Source organism: Carettochelys insculpta, chromosome 4 (assembly GCF_033958435.1).
Source record: "Carettochelys insculpta isolate YL-2023 chromosome 4, ASM3395843v1, whole genome shotgun sequence".
Classification (NCBI taxonomy): Eukaryota; Metazoa; Chordata; order Testudines; family Carettochelyidae; genus Carettochelys; species Carettochelys insculpta.
In genome coordinates, this window is record NC_134140.1 from 87,944,208 (window position 1) to 87,956,908 (window position 12,701).

At 38.4% G+C, this 12,701-nt stretch overlaps 1 protein-coding gene across 6 annotated transcripts in view; it reads right to left on the reverse strand.

The window, feature by feature from the left end:
• Nucleotides 1–12,701, reverse strand: part of GAB1 (GRB2 associated binding protein 1) — a 135,976-nt gene that overhangs the window by 46,513 nt on the left and 76,762 nt on the right. For all 6 annotated transcript variants that reach the window (XM_074993270.1, XM_074993267.1, XM_074993269.1 and 3 more), the window contains exon 2: nt 7,707–8,001. In XM_074993270.1, the coding sequence (XP_074849371.1) occupies nt 7,707–8,001 (295 nt within the window). The remainder of the gene's footprint in view (nt 1–7,706; nt 8,002–12,701) is intronic.

Below are 12,701 nucleotides of genomic sequence, written 5' to 3' on the forward strand. Positions count from 1 at the left end.
AATGTTTTGAAAAACTCAGTACTTTTTAGCCACTTCAGTATACTTTGAAACCTGATATGAGTTTGAAGGTTCATCAGGGTACTATGATTTTAATGATCTTCAATAATGATCTTGGTCCATCTGCACACTAATCAAAAACAAAACACCACACCAAACTTTTGCTTTGTTCCCAGAACTCTCACATCAGGGCTGCTTTGAAATTATTGTGAATTGGAAAAGCATTCAGTGTATTAATATACACATAAGTACAATAAGCCTCCAATTTCACTTTTAGAATTTCTGTATTCACTAGAGCTAGAATAAGCAGCAGTTTAAACTGGATGAAAGAAATGGGAAGTATTTTTTTTCACTGGCTGGTAACCAACATGTCACCCAGTTGAGTGTTTGTTGGTCTGGTCAATATGAAGGTGAGTATAAGTGCAAAGTTACACTCAAAAGAGTTATGAAAATTAAACAGTGGTTAGAAAGACATTTTGCAACCAAGAATAATGAAAGGCTTTTCTTCATTCTTTTAGTTATTTACAGTGTTGCTGATGTCTGCACACTGAGAATAATTCAGAAAGTTTGGAGGCTTTTTTTTGTGTCTGAACTAAATTCTTTGTACTCTGCAAATGAGTGCAGTCGAACTTTCCAACACTTTCTTCTGAAGTGCATAATACTTATGTAGACTATTTGTATAACATGAGCAGAATATGAAAGATTATGAGGACCTTCATGAAAAAATATATATTTCATAATGTCAGTTGTACTGATTTAGCATGAGAAAACATTCTTCATAGGTAAAAAAGTAAGGAAAGTAAAAATGGGATTTTCCCATTATAAGGATGGAAATTATCCATCTCTACAATTCTTAGAGGTGAATCATTCAAACCAATTACTGTTACATGGCTGCTCTAATTAAAGTGATTTAAAGGACAAATTAACTATTAAAGGAAATAACCTTGAACAAATTATAAACATACTATGGAGACAGAGTAATATGAGAGCCTGCATACACAGAGTACACACTTCTACACAAAATGAATCAAAACTTGTGGTGGTATACATACATGTAAACACACATACATCCCTCCACTCCACCCTACAAGGTGGTATGCTAAAGGGAAAAAAAAAATGAATTTCAAAGAATCCCAGAGTACACAAACACTTCACTAAATCACTTAACTTTCAAAGAACAATTATTTTATACTTAAGGATATAATTTTTTCAGTATTTTTCTAATAGAATATATCGCATCATGAGACAGGTTGCTTTCACTCCTTTTTCCCACCCTGCCACCAATTTCTCCTTCTCTTCTTGAATTAGTGCTTCAGTCTGTTTTGAATTCAAGGACATCACCTTTAATATATGTGCCAGTCAAAACACCTGCATAAATATAAACTGAGTCACTCACTCGCCCTTGGAGCTCCCTTACATAAAGCTATCAGTACAGGAGTTGAGACAGTAAATAAAGGCCACAGTTATGCACTTTTCTAAGAGTGTAATACAGAGATGGTCAGAAATTTTCCAGTGAAACCATTTCAGTGGCAACAAAATACAAGCAGGGTTCCACTGAAAACCTGCCTGTATTCCTGCCAACTCCCCTCATGGGCTGCTAAAGAGCCTGTGCTTCGAGGGTCCACACCTCTACAACCATCTCATTTCATGTACTTCCCCAAACTTCCAGGCCCCTTCCAAGGATCTGGGAACCTGAATACCTGAAGAACGCAGGTTCAAGCTGGAGCTATCAGGGTTCCTGCTGTGGAACTGGCAGCCTGGAAATCTTGGAAGCCACCGCTGAGCTGGTATCCAGCTTTTTCCACCATGGGAAATTTTTAAATTTATACTTGGCTTTGAAACAGACCAACTTCTTCAGATTTTCACAATTTCCCAAGCAGTAGAAATGCCTTTCAACCAGCTCTAGTAAAGGAAAATTACATCTAGCTCTAAGTTGTAAAAGAAAATTAAATCTTTACATTCTTGACTTTTTAATGACTAATTTTGAAAAACTGTATGTTTCAAAAGTTTATTTTGTTTTTCAGTCTCAGTAAGTTACATTTAGTCCCTTTTTCCAAAAGAAACACTCAATTCTGTTTTTAAGAAGTACTCTAAGCAAAGAATTTAGCAGTTCTCTGTGTTTATTTTGTTGTGGTCAGGACAATCTGCTGTGAAACACCTATAACTGAGACTGACACCCCTTAAGTTGATATCATGTTATAGTTAGCATTTCTAGTTTTCAATGTTTACTTTTTCTCAGATTCAGTATTCATTTTATGCAAACTGAGATTACTTCCATGAAACATTTTTGTTTATCCTTTCAAGTGAAAAAGAAAAATAGCAAAGCAATTTAATATAAAATTTCTCCCCCTCCTCCACTTATTATTTTCAACTCAGAGCACACTCTCACAAAATACAAGATATAACCCTATTGCTTCCTACCTCCCTTTTTTGCTTACTAAGGTAAAAACAAATCTGAAAACACTATACAACTAAAAGGCTGGGAAATACAGTTAAAAATAGGAGTTAGAAAGAAGTTTAGTTAAATTAAGGGCTAGGCATTTATGTGTTGAAAACTGATGAGTTATTCATTTGAAAACTTCAATCCTTTTTTTTGGTTTTGTTTTTCATCACAATTAAGAATGAGGAAAAATGACTTACAGATCAGTCTTGGTCTGTAATAAATATTTTAATCAGCTACTTCTATTGATATTGTCTTTAAAATGCCATAGTGTAAAATCAATTAAGAATAAGACATGAAGGATGACTGGTTTTGGTGTATTGACTATAAGTTGAACCTTTCTAGTTCAGGACCAGACTGGTGCCAAATGAGAGAATTTGCCAGACCGCAGGAGGTCAGTATTGCCTAGCAGCATTACCAACACTTACACTGCTTACTTGGCTCTTAGAAGATATTTACAGATAAATTACAGCACAGAACACTGAGAGCCACGACTGGCAGCTGTAAACAAATTTTGTGGGACCTTGGGAAACCTGGCCACACCCATGATAATTAGATATCTGACTAACTAAAATCATGCCAGATTACATATGTTGTCAGATGACAGAGTGCAAGACTAGAGAGGTTTGACCTGTATTATTAAAATACAGTAAGAATGCAGTACACCTATCCCTCGATTTATGAACATATTTTGTTCCAGGAAAACTGTTCATATGGTGAAAATTAATAAATTGAAAATGAAATTCCCATTAATTTCACCTTAAAAATTTTTGATTGGTTCCCGATTCCCAGAAAAATCACCTAATATTTTCCCACATTACAAAACAATGCAATTATAAAAATAAGAACAGCATTACTTCATTACTTTTTATGACACTTATTACTACTAGTCAGTTCTTAGATAATGGTGAAGAAGGTGATGTTGATGAACAGTTCCATGGGAAGACAGCTCCACTGTGACTTCAAAAGCTGAAGATAAAACCCCAATTAAGGAGACTGCAGTTGAGGATCAACTGATGGGCTTGAGGGTTTAGGCAGAGATGATGAGGTTGAGGGTTGAAAATCACTGAATTGATGTTTGTATTGCAGCCCTCTTTTTCCTGTCATATAACTCCTAATAGCATCAAACAGCTTCACGAATTTGTTGCTTGCATGCTGAACTGCGTTCTAAGTTTGGGTTGTTCTCATCGAGAATTTGGTGGAGCTGCCTCCAATGCACTGAAGACTTTTAAGAGTGTTTTAGTGTCCAATGTTTTTTTGTGGTTCATCAGATTCTTCCTCTTCCTTTTCTGATAACTTTTCTGCAGCCAGCTGAATTAAGTCTTCATTAGTCAATTCTTCACCATGTGACAACAAACAGGTCTTGAACATCATCTGTAACTACCTCATTGAATCTTGCTTGAGTTGCCAGTTGCACGACAGTCTTTTGAATGTCTTACAAAGCCACGGAAATCATGAACATATTTTGGCAATAGTTTTTCCCAAACACCATTCAATTTCATTCCATGCAGTTCTGCTATCTTCCATAACCATCTTGGCATTGTTGTTCTTCCAAAACTTTTTAATTGTTCGTTTGTCTTCCCTGACTGATGCAGATATGAGATACCACATCACCAGTTCGGACAGTAAGCTTTAAATGTAGCAATGGTGCCTTGGTCCATTGGTCGAAAGATCAGAGTGGTATCTGGGGGCAAACAAAAACAAACAAAAAACAAAACAAAACCAAAAACCACTCAAATGTTATCACCATAGTCTTCAATGTTGACAGGGTGACCGGGAGCATTATCGAGGATCAGCAGACATTTTTTATCCAGATTATTTTAGCACATTATTTAAAGATGAATGACGACAGGTAGCTTGTTAAGTAATCAGCAAAAACCTGCTTTGTCACCCAGGCTTTTTGAATATAACGCCATACCACAGATAATGATGCCTTGTTTAAGCATTTAAGCACTCTCAGATTTTCCAAATAGTAAACAAGGAGAAGTTTTAATTTCACATCTCCTTCCAAATTCCCACCCAGAAGTAATGTCAGTCAATCCTTCAAGGCCTTGAAACCTGTTGCTTTTGTTCTATCGCTTGAAATAAAAGTTTGAGAAGGCATTCTTTTCCAGAAAACCCCATTTTGTCAACAATACACATTTGTTTCAGAGAATATGCACCTTCATCAATTATTCATTTCAAAGTGGCTGGGAAAACGTTAGCTGCCTGAATATCAGCAAATGTTGCTTTGCCTGTAATATGCAGACTATGATAATATGAACACACTTAAAGCACTCAGTCCAAATGAGACTTGCTTTGAAAGTTACTTTGGTGGCCCCAGCTTTCCTCTCTTCCTTGGCTTTCTTCTTCAGGTCCTCAAAGACAGGGCTTTCTCCCTTATGATGAGGAAGCTCTAAGGGATGTTTTGTTCATTATGGCTTTCGATCCAAAAGTCTTTCAGGTTTACACATTATTGCAGCCCTGGCCTTTGTCATTCGATGCAACTTAGCTCCACCAACATACATTTCTGCCAATTCTTTTCTCTTTTCTTTCTGAAGGAAGATTGTATGCAGTGTTGATGCCACCAAGTTCATTGCCTAACATATGTCTTTTGATCCTATACTGCCCCATCAAGTACATATTTTTCTTCATACCTATAACTCTTCATCATTTGCTGTACTTCAACAAAGAAGGGCTATAGTCGATTTGGTTTCCATTAACATTTTCTTCTAGTTTTCAAACTTGAAGCATTGATTTAGCTGGCCAAAACACAGCACTATTCCAAATTTTCTGTAAGGCTGATTGAGAAGCAATCGTATTCCAGGCTCATCCGATTTTTCTGGCCCAATCTAGTTCAGTCTGTTTCAACATTTGCTCAGCTTTGCCGATTTTGGAGACTGTACTTGATCTGGTGATTCTGTCTCTTTTCTGTTTGGTTTTAAGAGAAGCGATCCCATTCCAGGTATATCCCATTTTTCTGGAACAACCAAACCCTTATGTTGCTTTAAGTTATGATAACAGGAAGTGATATACTGAGTTTGGTAGTTCTCACTATTATTTAGGAGGAGTTCTTGATCAAAACACACAAACTCTCTAAAATATTTTTTTCGGTAGTTTTGAATATCAATTTCTTGGTAACTCTAGACTCGCCAAGAATGCAAGTGAATTTAAGATCTTCTAACTGAAAGTATTCCTAAACTCTACCTTGAAAACTAAATCCCTGTAAAACAAACTGTCCTTCAATATCAGAGAGATAGCTGTGTTAGTCTGTATGTCTGAGAACAACAAGAAGTCCTGTGGCACCTTACAGACTAACAGATATTTTGGAGCATAAGCTTTCATGGGCAAAGAGGGTCTTTGCCCACAAAAGCTTATGATCCAAAATATCTGTTAGTCTACAAGGTGCCACAGGACTTCTTTTTGTCTTTCAATATGTAAGGCTATCCTCTGCTGCTGCTTTAACTCTTCTCACAGAAATCTGCACAGTCAACAGCTTGTGACACTGATGATTCAGGAACATGAATCAATCTGCTCATTGTCCAAACAACAAAATTAAGTGACAATGTGCATAAATCATTTCTGTTTGGAAGGCCTATGCTGGAACACTGCACAGAAAAACTCCTGTGAAAGTCAAAGTGTGGGGGGGGAGAGGAGAAAATACCAGCCTATCAGCACCACAGATATTCCAGTAAAGCTGCCAGATAGCACAGAAGGAGCATTATCATGATAAATTGGGATAATCCCTCCCACTGAAGCAACGTGTCTCCCACCCTTCGAAATTAAACTTCAAACTACACAAAATGCAACACAGCAACAATTACATTGTCTTTATGATGCAGTCTATTGGCAGCAGAACATAGCACTGGCCTGATCCAGCTCCCTTCAGCAATGGTGGTTGATCTGAAGAGCAGCAGACACAAGCAAAGGCTTTCCCTCAATCCTTAGTCTAGCAATGGCTGGTAATGAGGCAAATCACTTAGTATCAGGTCCTTCAGCCAATCAGGGTTGCACTGTCAGACTCCAAAGGGAACAGTCCTTAGTTTTCCTTAGGCCAAAGCAAAGATTTTGCTGCCCCTCTGGGGAAGGCTATAAATCACGTTTACAGCTGTTCTACAGGAAAGTAATATACCTGGTGTACTTTTTATTTTCTGAAGGAGGAGATGTTGTCATTTTATCCTCCGCTTTAATTTCCAAAATAAGTTTTAAATTAGCAGAGATAAAAAAACCTTCTGATTGGAAGCTATTCTTTAGTACGTGGATGCAGAGATGGGTATATTGTAAAAGTGAGATATCAAGAATGCTAATTTTCCAAGCTATTTCAATTTTGCATTCATGCAATGCAGGCCAAGGCTACAGCCATAAAACACGCAACAGTACTTTATTCACAACTAGGAAAGCCCACGTGTGAAATCTCAGCTATGAAGGACTTATATGTGTCAGAAACTGATCCAGGACCAGGACTATCAAGCCTTTGTATCCAAATGCCTTATTTAGCCTATTTCCCCAGCAAACAATCAACATGTACACAGACAGAAAACCTTCCCACCAAAAAACTGTAGTGTTCTGCCTAGCTCTGTGTCAGAATCTGGAATAAATGATTCCATATAGTTCCTATAAACCTCTCTACAGACACATCCACATAGGCTAGCACACACGGAGATTATTTTCCCCCTGAAAAATATTGATTTGACTTGACTGAGACAATACAGACTGTATTTCAGCTAATTTTTATGGTATAAAGAAAACATTGGAAATGTTGGAGTAGTTTATATAAAATTTTTTGAAACGAAACACTTCAGTGTTTCATTCCAGAATTTCTCAATGTTATTTTTAAAAAAATTGGAAAAAACCCTCAAAGTGAAAATAAAGTGTTATTCATTTTGTCTAGAGGCAGGGATGCCGTAAGGGCTGGAAGGACAAGAGGGCAGAGCTGGGTTATGGGAACAGCAGGGCTGGGTGTCACTTCCTTCCTGCTCCTTATGGTGGCTCTTCTGGAAACTGCTGCACAATCCCCAGCCCCAGAAAGTTCCTCCACACTCCCCAAGAAGCATGTCTCAAAGTTTGGGGACCACTGCACTAAGTCATAAAGATATACTAACACTACAGATCATCATCCTGTTTACTTCATTTAAATAGTGACAGAGCTATATATCAGCTGCATATATTTGCATATAATGCCTTTTCTGTATTTGCTATAAAGATAGCCATTGATGTTTTAAATATTCTTGTGTATGATGACATAACAGGAGCTTCTCAAGAAAAAAAAACAATAAAATGCTAACTTTACCTTCTTCTGTAGGATTGAATCCACAGATGTCACAAATACATCGAACCCACTTATTCATCTCCTCCTCGCTGTCTGCAACCAAGTAGAAAACTCTGTCGATAGTGTTGATATCAAAAATATAACTGTTTTCGAACTCTTTTTTGTTAAATGTTAATCCTGCATCCACTTGCTGACACAAGTTTAAGTCAATAATACGAATAGGTTTCTTGGCATGGTCATTTTTGTAGTATTCCAACACATCAGGGTCTCCCGTTAGACGGCCACTGCGGAGCACAAACCACCTCCTCTTCCATGCCTAAAACGTAAAAGGGGAAAAAAAATACATGACTGATGTTATTTTAAAGGCAAAGATGCTTATTTATCAGTGATTTCCACTATTGGAATGACATTGTATAAAAGAAGACTGAATATGACGCAATACATGTGTTAAATTGTTTCCAGAAGCCTGCATACAAACAACAAAAAACTAAACCCTAAAAAACCTAAACTGAGGAGACCTGGGTTACAAGCTGGTGACAGTGAACTCTTTGAAAAAAATATTTACTTTTTTTTCCTCAAGACTTTGCTCAAGAGAATAATTTTCAAAAATAAGTTGATATTTGCCAAATGGGAAATGATGAGTTCAACTAAGGAAAAGAAAAAAAATCCAAAGAAAGTTGATATGCCCTCAGGAAGGAAAATAACAAATCTTTATAGATACTTAAAAGTGTCCTCTTCATTTCATGTTGTTTTAGCTTTAATAGTCACTTACTCTTATAGCACACAATACTTGTTCATGTACATACTTCCCTGGATCTTATGAGAAAAGTAGGTTCATGAAGAGAGAGGTTTTTTTGTTTTGTTTTTTTTAAAGACAGCTACTCTTTCAGAAAGAGATCTACTTTATTAGTTGGCAGCGCTTTACATGAAACAGTTTCACTTAGTTTCAAAATTACAGGGCAGCACTGTAAATTACTCAATTACCGTATAATCATAGGGTTGGAAGAGATCTCAGGAGGTCACTGAGTCCAACCCCCTGATAAAAGCAGGACCAATCTCAACTAAATCATCCCAGCCAGGAAGTTCATCAAACCAGTATTTAAAAACCAATATGAATGGAGATTCCACCCCATCCCTAGGTAGCCTATTCCAGAGCTTCATCATCCTCTTCGGGTATGTCTACACAGCAAAGTTACTTCAGACCAACAGCCGCTATTCCAAAATAACTTTGTGAGTGTCTACACAATGCAACCACTATTTTGAAATACTTTCAGAATAGTGGAAGGCTTATTTTGAATTTGGTACACCTCATTCTACAAGGAATGGCACATATTCTGAAAGAGATATTTCTGAATAGAGGCTGTGCAGAAGCTATTTAAACATAAGCTATTCCGGAATACTTTATTTCAAAATAAAGCAGCTGTGTAGACATTGAATTTTGGATTAGAGCATAGAATTTCAGATTAGAGCTAATCCAAAATAGGCTCCATTAAATTAGAACACACTATTTCTGAATAAGTTTTGCTCATTTTACCGTTTCCCTGTAATGTGGATGCATTATTCCTGAATAGCTTATTTTGGAATACTAAGTCCAGAATAAACTATTCTGGAATAATTGTAGTGTAGACATACCCTTGGGCTGTATCTACACTACAGAGATCTTTTGAAAGATGATCTTCCAGAATATATTCTTTCAAAAGAGCGTATCCACACACAAAAAAGCAGACTGAAAGATCGATCCGCTCTTTTGATGGAGAGGGGCCACACAGCTGCTGCTTTTTCAAAAGAGTAGGACCGAAAAATCTGGCACCATGAGCACTGCTCTTTCAAGAAAAGCTCCCCCCCATGTCTAAACATGTTTTTTTCCGAAAGACGCTTTCAAAAGGAGACACTCTTCCTGAGCAGGGAGCAGAGAAGGGCTTCAGGAAGAAGAGCCACATTCTTTCAATTTTGGATCAAAAGAGTGCATTTTGTGTGCAGATGCTCCTCATGTTCTTTGGAAAAAGGCCTGATTTTCAGAAGCAACTTACTAGTATAGACACAGCCTTATTAAAATAGTGTATCCTAATATCCAACCTAGACTTCACTCACTGAAACTTGAGACAGTTACTCCTCATTCTGTCATCTTTTACCACTGAGAACAGCACCTTTCCATCTTTTTTAAAGCCTCTCTTTGGGTAAGTGAAGGTTGCTCTGAATCCTCCCACCCCACCACCTTTTCTTCTGTAGATGAAATAAACCCAAATCCCTCAGCCTCTCCTCATAAGTTATGTGCTCCAGCCCCCTGGTCATTTTTGATGCCCTCCACAGGACTCTCTCCAATGCACCCACATCCTTTCTGTAATGGAGAGGGGTAGGAGGCAGAATTTTCTGGTTTTCTCCTTAAAACTTAAAAAAAACCCAAAAACCAAAAAACCCCCACACATCTGAATTGTGTTCATGAATATACATATTTTGTGTGTCCAAGCATTGCAATTTCTACACCAACCCCACTCCTCCCATCTTGGGGATGTGTCCTAGATCAGTGGTTCTCTACACATGTGGGCTGCATCCAGCTCTACGCTTATGGCTCTGAGGATCTCATATGGGGCACAGTTCTGTGCTAACTGAGGTTGAGAGGCTTAGAATCACTGCCCTAGAAATGCCATGCCCCACTGATCCCCAACTGCTTTGTCACTGCCTTGGGACCACTGACATCCAGCACAATTTACAAGAGCGTTTCCCAACTGGTGGATCTGGATTCACAAGTGAAGCATCATGGGGGGTTTAAATCAATTTACCAAAAAAAGCAAAGACTGACTGCACTTAATCTCAGAGTAAGTCCCACAGAACTCACTGGCACTTCTGTTTTTTGAGAAAATAAGGACAAAGTGGGGTTCCCTTGGAAAAGATGAAGTTATGCTGAAGTAAAACTAGAAATAGATTGATGGCGTCAGCATTACAGTCTATGGCCATAATGTTCCAAAGTAAGGGGCATGCATTATGTAATATAAAATAAAAAAACGACACTTAGTGGCAACTGGCAACTCTAGATTTCTTTTACTGCAGCTTTCTGTATTGCATACTTGACTGACAGATTCTACACTTAGTTATCTAGTTAAACAAGCCATAAGGATTAAATACGTTAATTTTTTCTAGCAACATCCAAAATAGCAAACAGCTTGAGAATTTACACATCAAATCACACTTACAATAAAAGGCAAGGAGAGAGCCTTGAACAATGTTGCATTGCAAAGTGAGTTATATAAAGTTACTAACTAGTTGATCCACTCAGCCATACCATATTTTTACCTACATTATTTTCTCCCAATAAACAGTGTTCCTTATGATGTTTCATTCTTGCAACTAGGCCTTGAATCACCTTCTTGCACTACTTACATTTGACACATTTTCCTTTTTTTATTCCGTGAATAGTTTTCTTCAAAATATTCCCTGATACAGTTTCTCTCATACTCAGAAGCCATGAGTCTTCTTGTGGCAAAGGTGTGGGTGAATAGAGGGGGCTCTGTGTGTGCTGAATAATGTCTTCCCTTTTTCTTTCTAGTTCAATCCATTGTTCCTTTCTATGCTGGTTCCGTCTTTTTTCTATGTATGGTCTCACTGTCTTTTAGATGGCATCTTACCTAACTCCTCTCCCATGCTTGCTCAAGGTCCACTTCCACATAAGCACAGGACATGTTACTTTTGAGTTTGCTGAGGAACAGAAATTGAAAGTCCAGAACTTCCAAGAAGCAAAAGAGAGTATTTAGGCTGGACAGACAAGAGCCATTAATTCATTTTTATGAACCTACAAGGCTGTGGCCACACTTGGCCAAAACTTCAAAATGGCCAAGCTAATCGCCAAATTGAAGAATACTAATGAGATGCTGAATTGAATATTCAGCATCTCATTAGCATGCTGCCGGCTGTAGCACTTTGAAAGTGCTGCTTTGAAACGCATGTGGAATGTTCCAAAGGACCCTGCACATTTCGAAATCCCCATATTCATCCCAGTTGAGGAATTCCCTTTCAAAGCGCCACGGCTAGCAGCATGTTAATGCTAACGAGTCGCCAAATATTCAATTCGGCACCTCATTCATATTCTTCAATTTGGCCATTACAATGGCCATTTCAACATTTTGGCCAAGTACGGCCACAGACCAAGTGTATGGGTTGCAAGTGTGCGATGAGATTTAATTGTAACTGTTATTTTTAAATGAAAAATTTAATATTTTATTGAGGATTTTAAAAAAATTAAAAAAAAAAAAAAATCAAATCCTGTTTTTAAACCAGTATTTTTATGTATCCTGCATTGCAATCTTGCACATATGGTCACAGCACCACCCAGGTTTGCCTGGCCACTCCTCCATCATAAAATTAGGGAATAGGCTGGACCATGCCTCAGTGCTGCTGCAACCCCATCCACCAGGTCACAATGCCCAGCCTTGCAGGACAGAAGCTGCTACAGCAGGGTGAGTGCAGGGCAGGCCTGCTCCTGGACACACCCAGCATTGAAACCTCCTGAGCTTGCTGGGGCTGCAGAAGGAAGCAGCCCTGGGACAGAGTACAGGGAGTGAAGAGGCTGACCAACAGACTTGAGAACTGGGCCAGGGATGCTCTCTTCATCTGGATGCAGGTGAAGGCTGCTACTGCGAGGCTGCCTTGCTGGGAGAGTATCTGTACTGTTCGGTGTGTTTTTCACTGCTTTTTTGTTTTAATAGTATATAGACTAGCACGGCTTTTTCTGTTACTGTTTGGTGTGTGTTTCAGTTAGTGCCCCAAGACATGAGGATTTTTGAGGGGTCAACCCTCTCCCAGGACAGACTCGAGGGCTGTTTTGTTTTTTCTTTTGCTGGAGCAGCCTGTCTTCCCTCACTTAAAGGAGTGTGTGGTCTCTTCAAATTACAGGGCAGCAACAGGAGCCCCGTGAGGGCTCCCTGTCCACACAGGGCTGGGAGAGATGTGCTAACAACACAGAATGCATGCAAGCTTATGCTTCTCTTTTTTCTTTTAGGTTTTGAATTTTTTAAAAACAGT